The sequence below is a fragment of the Plutella xylostella genome, chromosome 4 (genome assembly GCF_932276165.1).
Source record: "Plutella xylostella chromosome 4, ilPluXylo3.1, whole genome shotgun sequence".
NCBI lineage: Eukaryota > Metazoa > Arthropoda > Insecta > Lepidoptera > Plutellidae > Plutella > Plutella xylostella.
In genome coordinates, this window is record NC_063984.1 from 5,338,201 (window position 1) to 5,355,639 (window position 17,439).

The 17,439-nt window shown below is 37.3% G+C and overlaps 1 protein-coding gene and 1 long non-coding RNA gene across 10 annotated transcripts in view; one reads left to right on the forward strand and one right to left on the reverse strand.

Moving 5' to 3' along the window:
- Positions 1-17,439, reverse strand: part of LOC105380345 (neural-cadherin) — a 245,928-nt gene that overhangs the window by 61,862 nt on the left and 166,627 nt on the right. The window contains exon 1 of one of the 9 annotated variants that reach the window (XM_038121152.2): positions 10,228-10,454. The exons of 7 other annotated variants lie outside the window; for them this stretch is intronic. In XM_038121152.2, coding sequence (XP_037977080.1) covers positions 10,228-10,279 — 52 coding nt within the window. In that variant the 5' untranslated portion in view covers positions 10,280-10,454. Of the gene's footprint in view, positions 1-10,227; positions 10,455-17,439 lie in introns of those variants that run through there. One more of the 9 variants, XM_038121153.2, reaches the window with a different exon arrangement.
- On the forward strand, positions 5,778-7,656 carry LOC125490557. Its single transcript, XR_007267747.1, has 3 exons — positions 5,778-5,907; positions 7,142-7,168; positions 7,517-7,656. It is a non-coding gene; the product is annotated as an uncharacterized LOC125490557 (long non-coding RNA).

Sequence of the window (17,439 nt, forward strand, 5' to 3'; positions counted from 1 at the left end):
CACTCGGCTGCAACACTGGACTTTTCTTATTAATACTAGACACCGGGTAACCAATTTGTAAGACAAAAATAGAGCTGGAACTTGCAGGTTCATGCGGGCGTAGTTTGTTCTGGAGTAGCTCTCTGTAGCCGGTCGGAGATAGAAAAATAGAGATTATTCCGCTGGTAGAGAGACCCCCGTTATTAGATTTATCGTATCCTTGTTTGTTCAATTAGGTGTAGTGTTTCACAAAGTCTTCTCAGTGTTAATGTGTACACAAGTAATGAATGTCGAAAATACATTTTGTTTTGAAATGTACATATATTAAATTTAATCTACACATTAAAAAATATCACAATGTTTTATTTACTTTTATACCATTATATGTACATATTGTTGCAAAAAGGACTAAGGGCTAAGTCGCAACCTATATGTGCAGCATAGTATATCTAAGCCCGCAAATGAAATCAGAATTACAAAATTTGCATATTTTTTTTCCTATAGAAACTATTTTGGCCACGTGTCTTTTTACTATGAAGAATATTTTTTTTCGCGAATTTTTATATTTTATTTATATTGATTTCATTTTCGGGCTTAGATATACACTCACGGGCAATGAAATAGTATCATTCACAAAATGCCGATACAAAACGACCTCAATTTTTTCAAACATTTAATTTGAAATTTGAAATATCTCCTTCCTTTTTTAGTTGTTAATATCCTGAAGATTTGTTAAATGTACTTTAAGTTGCAGATGTCGTCATTAAGCTAGCCTTTTCCGTTTAGGAGTATAATTTCGTGTTTTTGCGGTGGAACCTTTTCATTGCCCGTGAGTGTATTATGCTGCAAAAGTAGATTTCGGCTTAGTATAACCCTTTTTGCAACGACCTGTATTAGGCTGAGTGAAAAAAAACTGAGTAAAGAATTATTTTTCGAACAATATGTTTCTCCGATACACCATAAATAACAAGAAAGTATAATAGCTCATGTATATACCAACCTAGTATTATTCATACAACTTAAGAGAGGATGATTCATCGTTCAGCACAAAGGGAACCTCAAAAGATAAAACATACCTGTTTGTTTTTATATAAAACCTGCTTAAATACAAAATCTTCAATCTTGCCTGTGAATAAGAAAAACGTTTCATAACTTAGCATAATACCTCTCTTATTACTGTGAAGAATTCCGGAGCGTTTGTACTTGGCATACGGAGTGGTACAGATTAAAATTGTCTTAAAGTATTTAATGGCTTTAGCTACACTTGGTATACTTACATAACATAACATAAGTATAACTATGTATTAATCTCTTCTGAAATGGCTTGACAGTTTTTTAAGATATTAGTTGTGTATTTGTTGTATTACTGTGATTATAATTTTCCCCTTAGAAATAAAAATAATTTTAAACAGAACTTTAATATTAGCAGAAATATCAGCATTCGAATATGAAATGAAATCGTCAATTTATATCGCCAATAAGTTAAATCAAGTTCTCATTAACATGTCGGCATCAAAATGACGTGTTTATCTGGGATTTGCGGATTCTATTTCGCAAATATGCCAATCAATGTTAAATATGATTTTAAAATATCAGTTCAAACGATTAGTGTCGGTCGAGGCTTCCTCTTTGATTTTCCATAGTATATTAGTATCAAAGGTAGTAGTTATTAACTATCACGTCACAGTCACACCTATGCCCATCTATTACATGCATGTAGTTGTAGATAAAATATATTTATTGATAGCGCCAACCACAACGCTCCAGACCATGCTATACATATAACTACAAATAACAATATAGATGCTTTATCGATACGAAAAGTTTCTTCTTGAGATGACGGACACACACATTGTAGTATAAGAGCCATGTCAGTCAAGGTTTCGTCCCCTGTTTACTTTACCCTACACATAAAGCTCCACGGCTTCTATTTACCGAGTCCTACAAACTAACATATAAATACGTGTGTATTTATGGACATTTACGCCGCCCGTCACAGACAGCAGTAAACACTACAGTGTAATAAATTCAACATTTTTTGCATGAAACACGAACTTATCAACCATCAAAGTTCTAATCTTATGTATTCACAAGGCTGTGTACACATACAGATTATACCTCTAAAGTATTCACAGCTACGTTTCATGTAGCTATAGAAAATATTACTGTTACCAGTAAGCTGTGATAATACGCTAAGCTAACGGATTAAATTTACAACTTTACCCAACTCTATGTGCTAACTCTGTCTGCCTATGTACCTACAAGTAGGTAGCAATATGTATTTAGTTCACTAAGAACAACAAAGAACACATTCGAGTATTTGATAAGAAAGTCCGAAAACCTAATAAAACAGGGACTGAATAAACTACGCTTCGTAACGTAAGTTTGTTTCGGAAGGGTTCTCATGTTCGCATTGACAAGTTTAGCGCTATCAATGTCATCATCATCATCATCACAGAGAGCGTTACAAAAGTAAAGGGCCATTCAAGATTCGATATTCTTTGCAGGTAATTTTCTACTTCAAAGCTCAATAAGCTTATTTTTTAAAGTAGGTAGTAATTTACAAAATAACGGCGTAATAGTTACACCAGACCTTTGGTTTTAGACATACTAAGCTCTCATTAAATACTAGTCGGTTGTACGTAGAAAAGAAATCCGTAAAGCAGCAACAGCATAAATAAATATAAACTCATTTTAATTGGATGTAGTAAATAACATGATACCCACCTCACTCTTATTCTGAAATTACAGTTGCCTTGTTTACCGAAGAAACAACAATATTATTTAGAGAATTAAATAAATTATCCGACTTTAGCGCTTTAGCTGAATTTAATTCCGGTTGTTTATGCGCCTTAGCGTGCGTTTTTATACACTTTACATCACAAAATGTATAAGACTGACTGCAGAAAGCTCGTCTTTACCCCAAGTAAATAATTTATATTGTATTGTAACCTTTTCTTTCTTCTGAAGTAGTTATGAAAGTTATATAATATTATGGTAGCGAAATTGTATTACTGACGTAATACGTACTCTTACCCTTTGTCTTCAATCTCAATTCTACACAATAATGTTCGATTGTTATGATTATGATCTAACTTTTTTTCATGAAAGCTAAACCTTTTGTTATATGAAGAGTTCAATACCAATAGCCATGTTGTATTTACAAGACCACTAGCCATAATAGGCCAAACAGGAATCAGAAAAAAAACTCGATATGCGAGTGCAGCGAACAAAACCAGCATTATCAAAAGCAGCGTCCCTCGGCCGGACGGCGAGTGACGTCACATCACACGAGAGTGCACGCGTGCAGCTGACATGCTCTTCACATGCTTCCATAATTAACACTACTTTGAACAACTCATTTACTACGGTCAATTCATTATTGAGTCCCTTATTCGATGTGCGATGTGGGAATCTGTGTAACTTTTGTCTGTAAAGTGTATAAACAAAAACACTCTACAACACAGTTTAAGGTTGCCGTCGTTGGTTACAAATATTGTTGAATATTTTTGTCTACAAAAGCAGGGTTTTCACAAAAGTAACGAGTAAGTAAAGATATTTTAAGTCCAAGCCGCATATTCATGTGAACCATTTTTTATCCTAGCAAAGTGTAGAGGACCCGCGGGAAATATAAAATATTTTGTTTTTATTTTGTATCCAATATATCTAACAAGCTACGGTCACACAACAGTGTATACCTACGTAAACACTCACGCTTTTACTTACTTGATGTAACTATTTCACTTAAGGTTAGACAGCAGTCCATTACCGCACCAACTTACCTATCAACAACTACTACCTAGTTAGTTTATATTATTTTGTTAAGGCTTTAACCATGATTATCGAAGTAATTTTACTGTTACATACCTACCTATATTTATGTAAGTAATTTGAGTGTATTACACCTTATTTTATAGATTGATCAAAACTCCTGTTATTTTAAAATTAAATGAGTCGCTAAATCAGCTTATTAACAAATCAGCCCGAAGTGCAACGGACAGATGCTTATCGACTCAAATAGTGTTGGAAACGCTATTGTAAAAATAAATAGATCTGTATTTAAGGACCACAAAAAGCCTTCATGTCACGCCATATTATTGGTACGGGTATTATTTCTAGATTTACTTTCCCTCTCCTTCGTATATTCCCAGATATTATGAGGGCACTATCCCGTATTTCTCGCCTCTTTGAAAGAAAACTAATTTCGCATGTTACTCTGACAGGTGGCGTGATATCCTGCCGGGTGATGTGTAGATTGCGTGGTGCCCTTGCATATGTCCAGAGCTTAGATTAACGATACATGTTCAAGATGGAGTGTCTGCAATAGAAACGTCTCTACAAATAACACACAACTTCCACCACTGAGCTTTTATTTTGAATTAGTTCGTGTTTGTGCGTATATTGTTAATCTACGGTCCGAAGCGTCTACTCTGTTAGTCTTGACTCTTGAGACATGATGGTATTATAATGCCGAGTCCTCAAATATGTATTCCAAATTAACGATCCCAGAGAAGAGCAGAGGTTTGCTTATATAATGTTACATACCCCAATTATGGCATGATGGTTTAATTGAATAAGAACTGCGTTTGATATTTGCAGTATTTTTAAATTTCACCGTGAAAACGACACCGCGATACTTCAGCGGCGTTATGGTGCCAGAATTTAATTTATTTACCACCAGCCCGGCCTGTGTGGAGCGATGAGCGCAATGCGAGACGTTTCACCCGGGAGCGGTTACCGGGCAATCCTTGTTTACCCGAGAGAGTTCTAACCGGGCGAGCAACCTGAGAACTTCGCATCCTCAACATGCCCGCGATCAAAGCGTTACTTGAGCTCAAGCATAAAAATTCACTAGCATAGTACTTTCTGAAAAATTCAAGTGCCACTTTAAGATTTAAAATTCTCATTCATGTTAGTAATTCAATTAAAAGATCCCTCTTCAGGTTGAAACCTTTTTGAAGCGAGTTTGGTGCGTAGAATATAATTTAATATAGCATGGAGATTGAAAAGCGCTGACACGGGTTCTTAGAGCTTATAGACAGGCCTGAATATATCTAAACGTTTATCTTACCTCCACCCTCACATATGTTTATGTAATGTTCTCTGAACGGTGATAAAGGAAGAGAGTTTTACTTATTTTAAATATATTATGAGTAATAATAATAACAACAATTACTAACTTTTTGTTGTACATACTACGTTATAAAATCATCGGTCAAAATGTTAAATTAAAATGCTTCAGAAAAAGCTCTCTATCTTCTAGTAAAAAAGCTAAAATCAATAGGTAAATTTATAAAACAGTGCACTTTTGCCAGTAATAATATATTTTTCGTAGGTACATCTTAATATTAATGAAAAAGGGGATCTCAGGAGAAATTTCAGTATTTTTGAGATTGGCTTTGAATTTTTGATGAATTCAGGAGAAGATTAAAGTTAAAGGAACTGATTAGTTGGTTTTATTGGACTACTATCATAGCATTACTTATATATTTCATTGGCTTTCGTTTGAAGAAAATAGTTTTATTAACCTCTGCAGGTTTACAATTATTTATTTAGACCACCTGCATGATTTTCCAGAGGATCCAGATGTAGTTATTTTGACAATACCTTGCCTATACGGTTCATATTTACTGTCCCTAACTTTTTTTTTGTTATAACTGGTAACCCTAATAAAAGGAAGAAGAGTAAGGCGTACCACGTCAATATTATTACGAAATTACAAAGAATAATAATTGTTACCCTATTTTTTTAAGCTGTTGGTAGGGTACTTGTTTATGTTCCAAAGTTAGGGTTGTGGGTTATGGGACTCTCAGTTACGTTAGCCTAAAGTCATTCCATTTCCCGGAATCATATCGAGTGTCACGGTCCTAATGCAAAATTTCGTGGAAAAGCCACGGAGATGAGCTTCTACAAATGGATAGCGAATATGTAAGTAACTTTCAAAAACCTTGTTAGTAGCTCTTGGTGCCGCCCCGGATTTCAATACCTTACATTAGTGGGGGGATCGTGTGGGGAATCCCCTTTTGTCGGGGCTAGCTTGGATTACATTTGAAGGCAGCAGCCGACCGGCAGATCGAATTATTGTCTCATTTGCGAGTGCGGCGCCGCCATATTGACACGGGCGGCGCAGGTGCACTACTCCACGCTTCTCCTCAAGCTTGCAGGTTACAATACAATTTATGCAGGCGATATCTTTTCACGCTTTCAGCTTATAAAATGTCATTATTTGCCGAGGCGCATCTGCTTCATGCTATTAACCCGTCCTGGCGTGAGCCTCAATGTATTGCGCCTGATGTATAATGAATGCTATTCCATCGAATATTTAACGTAGAGACGAAGCATAATAAAGGAAATGCAAAGTAGCTTTATTACAAAAAAATCTATTCAACTAACTTGGGTTTGAGATTTTTATCGTAAAAAATATATAAATAAATAGGGTAAGCCGTTGTCACCATCATTATAATATCGGCATTACCTGAAATCGAAGCATTTATTTATACTTGATGTTACGTATTAAGATTATTCTTACTTTGTAATGTAATAATATGTTGTGTGTTTCAATAAAGTCATATTGTATTGTATATAAGTACTACCACCAGTACGGTAACTTATTAATTAAAAAAACTATATCGATACGTCGTGTGACCCCATTTCAGCGTGTTTCCTGCAGCAGCCTGTCTGAAGTAGGCGCGAAGGTACATGAAGTAGTACGAGACGGGTCTCGCGAACTTGTGACGGCAACAAGTCCCGTCCCACGTTCCAACATGTCCGAAAGTTAGCCGCAAACCAACTTCTTTAAACAGTGCCACTGCTAAATGAAATTCCTGAATAAATTCTTCAGCCCAACTATTCTGTTAAGTTTCGATGCCGACACACGACGGCGACGGCACTGTATAGACCAGTTGCATTTCCACGTAAATCGGTGATAGCGAAACGCACAAAGCTACGATGGAAAGTGTAGCTATGAGCTACAGCTATTTCCTTAGCTTTGAGCTTCAGTTAGGAAAATATAGGTCTCCTGAATCGAGACAATTACGAGAAATCCTTTTCCACTGGTTGCGTTATTATAATTGAACGTCGCAAAAAGATCACAAATATTAAACACAATATGGCTAATGAGTATTTCTCATTTTCGACACTAATGACTTGTCTGTTGTTACAGGTAATTTCCTGGCTCAATACGTATACGGTAAGAACAATATGTGTAAAGGCGAACGTGTATTACAGGTTTAGTTCTGAAGTTCCGGGAAAAGGAGCTAATTAATGTTTTCAATTCCTCAAACCGGGACGGAGGGGGGGAGGGGGGGGGGGTACTCGCAGCAATCTACCGCGGTGAGGCGCGCCAACTTCTAACGCTCAACTTTTACTTATTTATTTTTATTACTCGACGTGAATTCTTTTTGTTCTTTAAGTTTGCAACTTATTGTCTAGATAAGAAGGGCGGGTTTAACCCAAATTAATTACAAATTAAAATATAAAAAGCCCGGGAGAATGAAGAGTCACCGTAAAATAAGAATTTACACGTTTCTCTTTTCAGTTTGGTGCCAAAATATTCGCAATAAATTTGAAGTATTTTTTTCCTTATTAAGTCGATGGGACGCTTAAGCGGAAGGCGGAGGGAATTCGTGCTAATAAATCAGGCGGTAACGAGTCTCTTGATAAAGAGGATGTGGGGCGCCCCACGCCGGGCACGGGCAGTGAGAGCCAAACGAGACTCGGCAAAAACTAACAACACACTAATTGAATCCATAAACATAACATATGTCCAAGTATATGTATATAGGCAAAAAAACAACTAATGTCGTTCTGTTTCATAAAATTCGGTCTAACATCAAACATCAGAAATGTAAGTATGGATTAAAAAATATAGTAGGCATCAGTCATGTTTTGTGCAACATTACATGGATATGCATGGGATGCATTGCATGGGCATTTGGGAATCAGGTAACAGCGAACTAACTAAATGTGCATTTAATATATTTCTTCTATCTATAATTCATTAACCGACTTCAAAAAAAGGAGGAGGTTCTCAATTCGTCGGGATCTTTTTTTTTTTTTTTTTTTATATATTTTTTTATGTATGTTCACCGATTACTCCGCCGTTTATGAACCGATTTTGAAAATTCTTTTTTTGTTGTATTGGGTTGAGCTTCCAGGTGGTCCCATTTTTATTTTCAGAATTTTATCTCACCTCCAAGGGTGGGTAAAGGGGTAAAAACAGGGTATGAATTTCAATTTTGGGCACATATTAACCGATTCTAATGAAATTAAGAACGTAAATATAGTTCTTATAACAAAAAAATATGATGGTGACCTTGAGCTGATCTGATGATGGAAACGGAAGGCAGTCAGGGGAACTCCTCAACGGTATATAGCAACTACTTCGTGTTTAGGCTTGAATGATTCGTATTGATTAGTAGGACATTTTGGTATCATTTGCACCTTACTTTTGATTGAAAATTATTACAAATAAACTAAAAACTATGTTGGTGCGGTGACAAAGTAATCTGAAGAAATATGGCACCAACTTCAAAAAAGAACAGTTCCTGCTTAGGTATATTTGTACTGTCTCATACGAGTAGAATTTGTGTAAACCTTAAATTATTTCTTACATTTTAGTGGTTTTTTGAAGTCGGTTTTTTAATTTTTTAAATTATTATTTTATTTAATTCTGTAATAGTTGTAATTTGCGTAAATTATAGAAATTACACTAAATATATAATTATGTAGTTCGATTTGCTTTAATTGGATCTGTGCTAAGCAGGAACTGTTCTTTTTTGAAGTTGGTGCCATATTTCTTCAGATTACTTTGTCACCGCACCAACATCAAAAAAGAACAGTTCCTGCTTAGGTATATTTGTACTGTCTCATACGAGTAGAATTTGTGTAAACCTTAAATTATTTCTTACATTTTAGTGGTTTTTTGAAGTCGGTTTTTTAATTTTTTTAATTATTATTTTATTTAATTCTGTAATAGTTGTAATTTGCGTAAATTATAGAAATTACACTAAATATATAATTATGTAGTTCGATTTGCTTTAATTGGATCTGTGCTAGATCTAAGATTTGATTATAATGGAATTATTTAACTATAGAAACAGTAATTGTTACAAACGTATTTGGGTAGATAGGTATGTTTCATTCTAATATTAATTAATTTCAAACAGTTTGATTAATTATTCAATTATAACATGAGTAAATGTTCGTTTGCTTACGAGATACGTCTCTTTCGTAGAGTCAAACAGTATGGCCGGTAGTGACAGGTTGTCACCATCTATACTCCATCCATGAAATAATAAGTATTATAAATGCGAAAGGAACTGTGTCTGTCTGTCTGTCTGTCTGTTACTCTTTCACGCCAAAACTACTACTGTATACATATGGTCTAGACCCTGAGAAAGAACATAGGCTACTTTTTATCCCGGAATTCCCACGGGAAAACTTATTAAGGTGAAGCGAAGCTCGAGGGAACAGCTAGTAATTAAATAAATATTACTTCCATTAAATCAATTATGTCGTTTTACTGTGTAGTGCAAATTAAGCAGTAGTATGCCCTGCGCCTAGCCGGCGACAAAAGGGAAAGTAAAAAATATTGAAGATACTTTTTATTTTTAATATCTCTGAAAAGAAGACCAACTCAATCAATAAAAGTAAAACATTTTCTCTTACTGGATTTTCAAGATTTGAAAATCGGAAAAACTGATTGACAACGACAACACAAAGAAAAAGGGAGATGCCAAAAAGAAAGAAGCTTACGTCAGATTAAATGAGGAAGACTACGTTCTGTTTTGGTAAAGGCTATAAAAATAATCCATGTAGCATTATGCGCCATTAACTGGCTAGTTCGTCCAGAACAATGGCTTATTCTTGCTACGTAGCGAGTGCTTTGCTCAGAATAAAAACCTGTTGGCAACATCGAGTAGCAATAAATCATATGTTTCCCCTTTATGCAAGTAAAACTGCGACTAGGTGCATATAAACGTGAATTTCAATGTGTTCTCACTATTTGTAGCAACAAAGTGTGCGATCGACAGAGAGCTCTACTTCCCTACAATCTGAACATGAAATGGATCATAAAACTGGTCGTAAACTACTCACCTTACATTCTTCACGGAAAGAAATAAAAACTAACCGTGGTACAGGCGTGTAAATGACAGAAACCCATTTGTGTAACTTTATGTTTATTGGCTTACTTATTTTGTGATAAACTGACAAGTTACTGATTAGTTTATGCAATTTAATAAATACCTAAGTATGTGCTGTTAGTTAAAACCCAAAATATTTTCAGGGGGTCGACCATATCCGAGCGTGGCGGTACGGCACCGACGGCCTCACCGCATGGTGGTGTCAGCAACGATTAGCACTCACTGCACTCTCACTACATAACACCACAAACTTATATCACTGAACGTGTAATATTGTTGGTACAGTGGGTCCTGCGAGCGGCGGGCGGCGGCGGCGGCGGCGGCGGCAGGGCGCGCGGGCGGTCGCAGGCGGACTGCCGCTCAGCTGCCACCGCGCGGCGCCCTCAAACCCCGCCTTTTCTACCAACTTGCAAATTCGAATTTCGAACACAACCGATTACGCATCCCGGAGATTTTCTTTTACTCTTCTTATCTATGCATATTTGATGTTATCAGCTAAGAAACAGCACGTAAGGTAGAGAGATTTATACACCTATCGGTGCTTATGGGTTAGTAAAACGCCAATCGCGTCGGGTTTACGGGGGCGGTTTATCTTTACAGATATATAGATTTACGATGACGGTATATATTTATTTGGGAATTCACTTGATATCTCGTAAAACAGTTAAGCAATCACACGTAGTTCACTAGCTAGATGCTTTAATGACATCCGGTGCTTTAGCGTAAACAGACCGCTGTGTAACTGCAAATCCAGGCGGTTAACTTAGCACTTAGACTTTCATTGCAGTATCCTCAATTCTCATAGTGTGGGTAGTCTGAAAGGTTTGTAGTGCAATCGTTCCCGCGGTTTGTAGATGTTTACTGGAACGAGTCGAGTGCTTGAACAAACTTCGGCCGGCGCAGCGCCTCTAATAGATGTTGTTTATACTGAATCCCACCCGCCGAGTGAAATCGATTGTAATTTGTTAACTAACAAATTGATCAAATTTATTTCATGCTAATAAATGAAATAAAGTTGATGATAATATTTTTCGCCGGAAGATAAATAGGAGATTTGCGGCACATCGTGAAGATTTTCTTTTTCTCGGTTTTTTGATGAGGAAAACTTTCCTAATTACGTACACGATTCCAGGAAATATCAAAGCCATGATTACAATTAGTGTTATAATAGAACTTATCATATTACTGTTTTGGTTATTAAATATTATCACTAAGGCCCAAAATATCTTATTTCATAGAGAGTAGAGTCTTCTTTATCGGTGAAAAGTTTTATGATGGACTTGTAGCCCATTGTCACCTTTCAGACACATCTACTAAGACGCGAAAAGAAATATCCATCTAAGGGCCAAATTCACCGAAGTAATTAAACGTCGTTAGAAGGATCGAAAACGCAGTTTATGCTCTAAACGAGCTTATACGCTCATTTCGATTTTCACCGACCAATATTAACCAAGATTAGAGCAAAACGCAGTTACAGCTGTAACTGCTATAAATTGGCCAGTTAGCGTTACTAAACGCAGTTATAGAAAGCTGTCATTGTCAAACATCATAAACAAACCACTGAGCAAATAACAACGCTTTGACAACGACATATATTATTTTTTTGTTTTATAATGTGTCAAAACGTTTTGTTACTCCATTGCTCGAAATCAAAATACGCAAAAAGTATGTACGGCGCGACGCAATAACTAAACGCATTTCAGTGTTGCTGGCTCGTCTGTAGCTGAAACACCGGTGACGTAAACGAGATTAAAATAGCACCGATGAATTTCAGGTTACTCTAAACGCAGTTAGACGAAATCGGCAATCGTGATTAATGAAATCGTAGTTTAATAAAACTTAGATTTCTGTGCAACCCGTGAATTTGGCCCTTAGACACAATATTTTCCCCAGCTGGGAGTCTAACCTTAATTTGTATATACGATAGTCAGGGGTACCTCGTTACCATTAAAATGGATAAAGGTCATATATTTCTGATATTTATATGTACCTACTCAATACATACAAATGCGTACACATACATACCTAATTAAAACGTGCCAAAAATTTAGGAAATGTTTTAAAACCAACCGCTTTATGAAAATTCCAATTAAAATGGACAACGTCCATGTAAAAATTAATTAATAGGATTAAAACAAATAATTAAGCACAGAAACAACAGCGGCATAAGCGATTTTTCAAAGAATTGAGCAATAAAACATTTGATCGGTTTCATAAGCCTCCAGCGATCGGCGTAATTAATACGCACCTTCCGGAGGTTCGGCGATCCGGGTTGTTAGACCGGCGAGCCGTTTAATGGATGGCGTTGGAATCTGATAAGATTGCTATTAATCACCGAATCAGTGCTCGGCAACCATTAGGTACTGAATAGTGATGTGTCCGTAGTGATCTGACGCGGGCACTACACGAGTCCCCTCCCCCCCCCCCCCCCGCGCCCCGCACACCCCCGCCCCGCGCCCCCGTGCCCAGCGCCCGTGTCGCCTGCGAATTATCTCCAGGACTGCTCCTCTACCGGACATTATAAATGGTCTTCTGCTGCCAGAAATTTTCACAGTTTCCATATTTCACAAGAATTAACAAAACTGAAAAAGTACGCGGAGCCTTGCGCCTGTCTGCATACAAAACGATTAATTAACAAAGTCAACAAAAAAATATATCCGCTATATACTGAGACTGTGTAAACTGAAGAAAACGTTTGTGCCCTGAAGCGCTTTTTTATTCATTACCTAAGCCTAAACCAACAAACAATGCGATTTTGGTTAATGCCTCTTCAGATTCATTAATGTTTGGGTAGTTTCATTCTGTTACGATTATGTATTCATTAAAGTCACTTAAGTGCCATTTTGAAGATTGAAAGTTAAGAATCTCGTTAAATTAATATGAAAAGTTGTGAGCAGCGAGCGAAACACGTAGAGGGCAACAAATAAATCTAAACAGTTGTGTAACTTCAGCGCCGGGCGCGCTGCCTTCCGCGATCTTCGACTTTTCTGCCCGTACAAAGATTATAAAATAAAATAATATTCCGTAACTTCGCTCTGCATCGTTAACAGTCACCCACTTCTGCGAATACATTGTTTACAGTCGCAGCTCGAAAGATAAAAAGTTGATGTCATAAAAGTCATTTTTGTTATTAAAAAAGTTCTCCGTAGTCGTGGCATGATAGTTATGCGTCGACAATGACTGACTGAGACTAAAGTAAAGCCATTTATAAAGTTGTACACTGTCGCCGCTATTTAGTAAGTGTAGCAGTTGTCGGCACTCTTAGTACGAGTGAGAACGACGAAGTTATTATTCTCAGTTAGAATTCCGCCAACTTATGATTTTACTTTCAAACTTAAAACGTGATCGCGAAGTACCTAATATACTCCTAGATGGGACCACCTACCTTTTAAGATTGTTAGAAAGCTCGGAAAAAAAATCATTGAAAAAAATAAACGATATTCTATTGAGATACCTACCGACTAACATTCGAAATTCTTCAGGTAAGGGATTCGAAGGAACCTACCGCTGCCTATCCGCATGCAGAATGATGTTTCATTATTTTAATACTAAATAAAGAACGCGCAAATGTAAAGTGTTTTTACTTGGGCGTAAATATATAAAATCTGCTTAGTATGACGCGCCATACACTTCCGCATCTTAACACCGCGGCAGCACTTAGAGAGGTCTAACCAGATATTGCTACTGAACAGAGCTGCTTTTATCTTACAGGTGGAATTTCTTTCAAGTTCAATTACATTACTGTTGACGTAAATCTCTGCATTGAATTCTGTAGCTAGTGGCGACTTATGATCAGTTGCGTATTATGGAAAACCTGCCTTTCGCTAAGTGAAACACATGAAACAGACATTTCTGGGATAAAGCAATTATTTTTGTAAGCGGAAACAAAGAAGAATCACAGTAGAGTGGGGCAGTAAACAACCAGGCAAGCAGCGCAGTGAGCAGGTTGTTTTCGTGCGAGTGTTTGCCGGCGACCAACTCTTGACTTCCGCGAGCCTTCCGGCCGCTTTCGTCGCCATCTCGTCTCCTGTGCTTACCGCTTACAAACTGCTATCCCTATATTTACTCTTTCATACCTACTTTCCTGGTACTGCAAACCGTACGCTACTGGAGTATAATATGTTTATAAATGTGTATATTCAGCTAAATCACTTAGTATCTACTGATTTATCGTTGAAATTCAATCAACTGATAAGTTTAGAGAGTCAACTAAGTTAAATAACTTGAAGCCATCAGTTCATGTTGAACTTAGCTATTCAGTAGGTACTACCAAAGTTGATACTCTACAAAACGAATCATGTTTGAAAGTGTAATGTAATTAAATAATATTATATTTTTATCGTAAAACAAATATAAATAAACTTTGATCCACCAATTCCGAGCGTCCTTATACCTACTAATTCATAAGTTTGTTGTGTACTAAGTGATGAGCATGGAAATTGATTTCTGTAATCATCATGTGCGTAGGAGGCTTGACAAATGAAGTGCCATTATTCCAGTACAATAAGCACTCGACCGCATATGTACCCACGCGTGAATTAGTATGTTTACTCAACGGTGATTAGCAGAAGCAAGACAAAGATGGCCATCAAATTAGCGGCACAAGGAGCTAGAAACGTAGCTATTATTAGACGAAGGCGTAATGTCCCCCAAATGAAATATTGATACATGTTACCAACAAGGACAAGATAATGGGCGTGCAACGTGCTATGAATAATAATTTCATCAAGCGATAATAAGCCCTCAAGACGCGGCTACAGCGAAAGCGTATTAGTGGGATAATCCCTACATGTGTTTCAAAGAACTAAAGATAAAATGTTAGGCAAATATGACTGCCTTCCGTGATTGATGGAAACCATAAAAAAACTTTAAACCTATAATACGACAGATTATGAAGCAGCATACATATTGAAGAAATATTATTTAAATTTAAATGCTGATCAGGCTTACTCATAAAATTCCAAAAGAGCATTGATCAATACTAATTTCACTGATACATAGTTACGTATAAAAACACATTACAAACAAATAACTCTTGACAAAATAACAGATGAGTTGATGACCTACAAACCCAATTACTTCTCAGGGGATTAACATCATACCCGTCTATTTAAATATAATATGTATTATTTACACAATTTACTGCACCGGTTTTACTAGCCGAGGATTGGAGGAGTACAGAGATACGGGCAGCTCGTATCACTAGGCTAACAAACTGCCTAATGGGATTTAACACCACTGAATTAAATTCCCCAGTTATGTCAATTAAAATAATTGTCTTTGAGTTCTTCCGGACTAGAGACCGAAGAAAAATCACTCTTTTACGCTCTTTTTACTCTGCTGATTAGTAATGAGGTTTGGAGGTTTTGTACTAGCACTAGGTGAAGTTCATCACAATATTTATATCTATAATAAATAAAATATCACAATACAAGCCACGGTTTGCATCCTGTATGAGCCACTCATACATGAGATTATTTGATGACAGCGCGTACATGCGCGCCCTCAATTAAGGAAGTCGTGACATCTGTGTAAATACACGATTATTATATTTACGATTATTATAAGTTTAAGCTTTAGTGCAGGGCTTTAGGTCCTTCGAGCCGGATCCGCTCTGGGCCCTGAGTGTGAAAAAACTCGCACTCAGGGCCCTGTACATTGGTCCTTCAAGCTATCGAGCTGGACCCCGCGAAACGTACGGCAAACGGGTTTAGTGACATTAATTCTCGGCCGCCGACGGAGATCACTGGTGTAAGGTGTGCAGTCTCCCACGGTTCCTGAGAGGTCCGCGCTGCAGTTCACACCGCAGACCAGCCGCTCGCCAGGTTGTGAGTGAACGCCAGCAGCTGCCGCAATTCAAGTAAGATCTTTCCATTCTTACATTCCTGACATTATGGAGAATTTGCTTAGTCGTCAAAAGGCGATTATAACAGCAAATACGCAAACTCGCGACAATTTCAAAAAAGACTCTGCGCATAGAAAGACAGAGGCCTATTTGCAACAACATATTGACACTATCAGCAACCTCTGGAGAAGATAATCATGTAAAATTAGAAACATCCCCTGACAAGTCGCATGATTATTTAACTAAAAACATCAAGGTTATGCAATTCAAATGACAACTCCGCTGATTGAAGAAATGCTGATGAAGCACAGTTCAATAACCCGGTGTGTACGAATCATGTGTTGGGTTTCGCGTTTCATTACCGCTACTCGGGGCAAGGTCAATGTTACTAGAACTGCCTACTTGACACAAACCGAAATAGAGACTGCATATAATTGTATCGTAAAATCGGTTCAGGCGCAGACGTATGAAACTGACATGATTTCTACATTTGACACATCTGACATTCTCAATAAAATTGACATATCCTTTACAAGAAGATTGTGGAGCCTAGGAGAGGTTCTACTTGCAGTAACAGCACAATTGCAGTGCAAATGACAAATTGACATATCTTTTACAAGATGATTGTGGAGCCTAGGAGAGGTTCCACTTGCAGTAACAGCACAATTGCAGTGCAAATGACAAATTGACATATCTTTTACAAGATGATTGTGGAGCCTAGGAGAGGTTCCACTTGCAGTAACAGCACAATTGCAGTGCAAATGACAAATTGACATATCTTTTACAAGATGATTGTGGAGCCAAGGAGAGGTTCCACTTGCAGTAACAGCACAATTGCAGTGCAAATGACAAATTGACATATTTTTGACAAGAAGATTGTGGAGCCTAGAAGAGGTTCTACTTGCAGGAACAGCACGAATTGCAGTGCAAGCTCAGCAAGTGACAAATTGACATATATATTTTGACAACAACATTGTGGAGCCTATATAAGAGAGGTTCTACTCTACTTGCAAAGTGACATTAATTCTCGGCCGCCGACGGAGACCACCGGTGTAAGGTGTGCAGTCTCCCACGGTTCCTGAGAGTTTCCAGACATTCTCAATAATCTCACCTGCAGGGAATTTGGGAAGCTGTCGTGCGCAGCATGAAGCGTCATCCGAAACAAGTATTGACATTAGAAGAGTTCTCGAGACTTTTGACACATTGAGGCTTGCCTTAACTCGATGCTCGGTATGCACGTACCTCAGTACGTCGTTTTGACACCAGGACACTTCCTAGTTTGAGTACCGGAATACCGTTACTTTTATCAACATGACAGAAAATGACATTGAAACCTGCATTAAACAGATGACAACAAATTACTATGCCCCTTAAAAACCCTGTGTATAGCCTCAAAACACATGAGTCACTATGCGACATGCGTCTGATTATAAATACCTAATAACATTAAATACCTACTGTCGGTCTGAG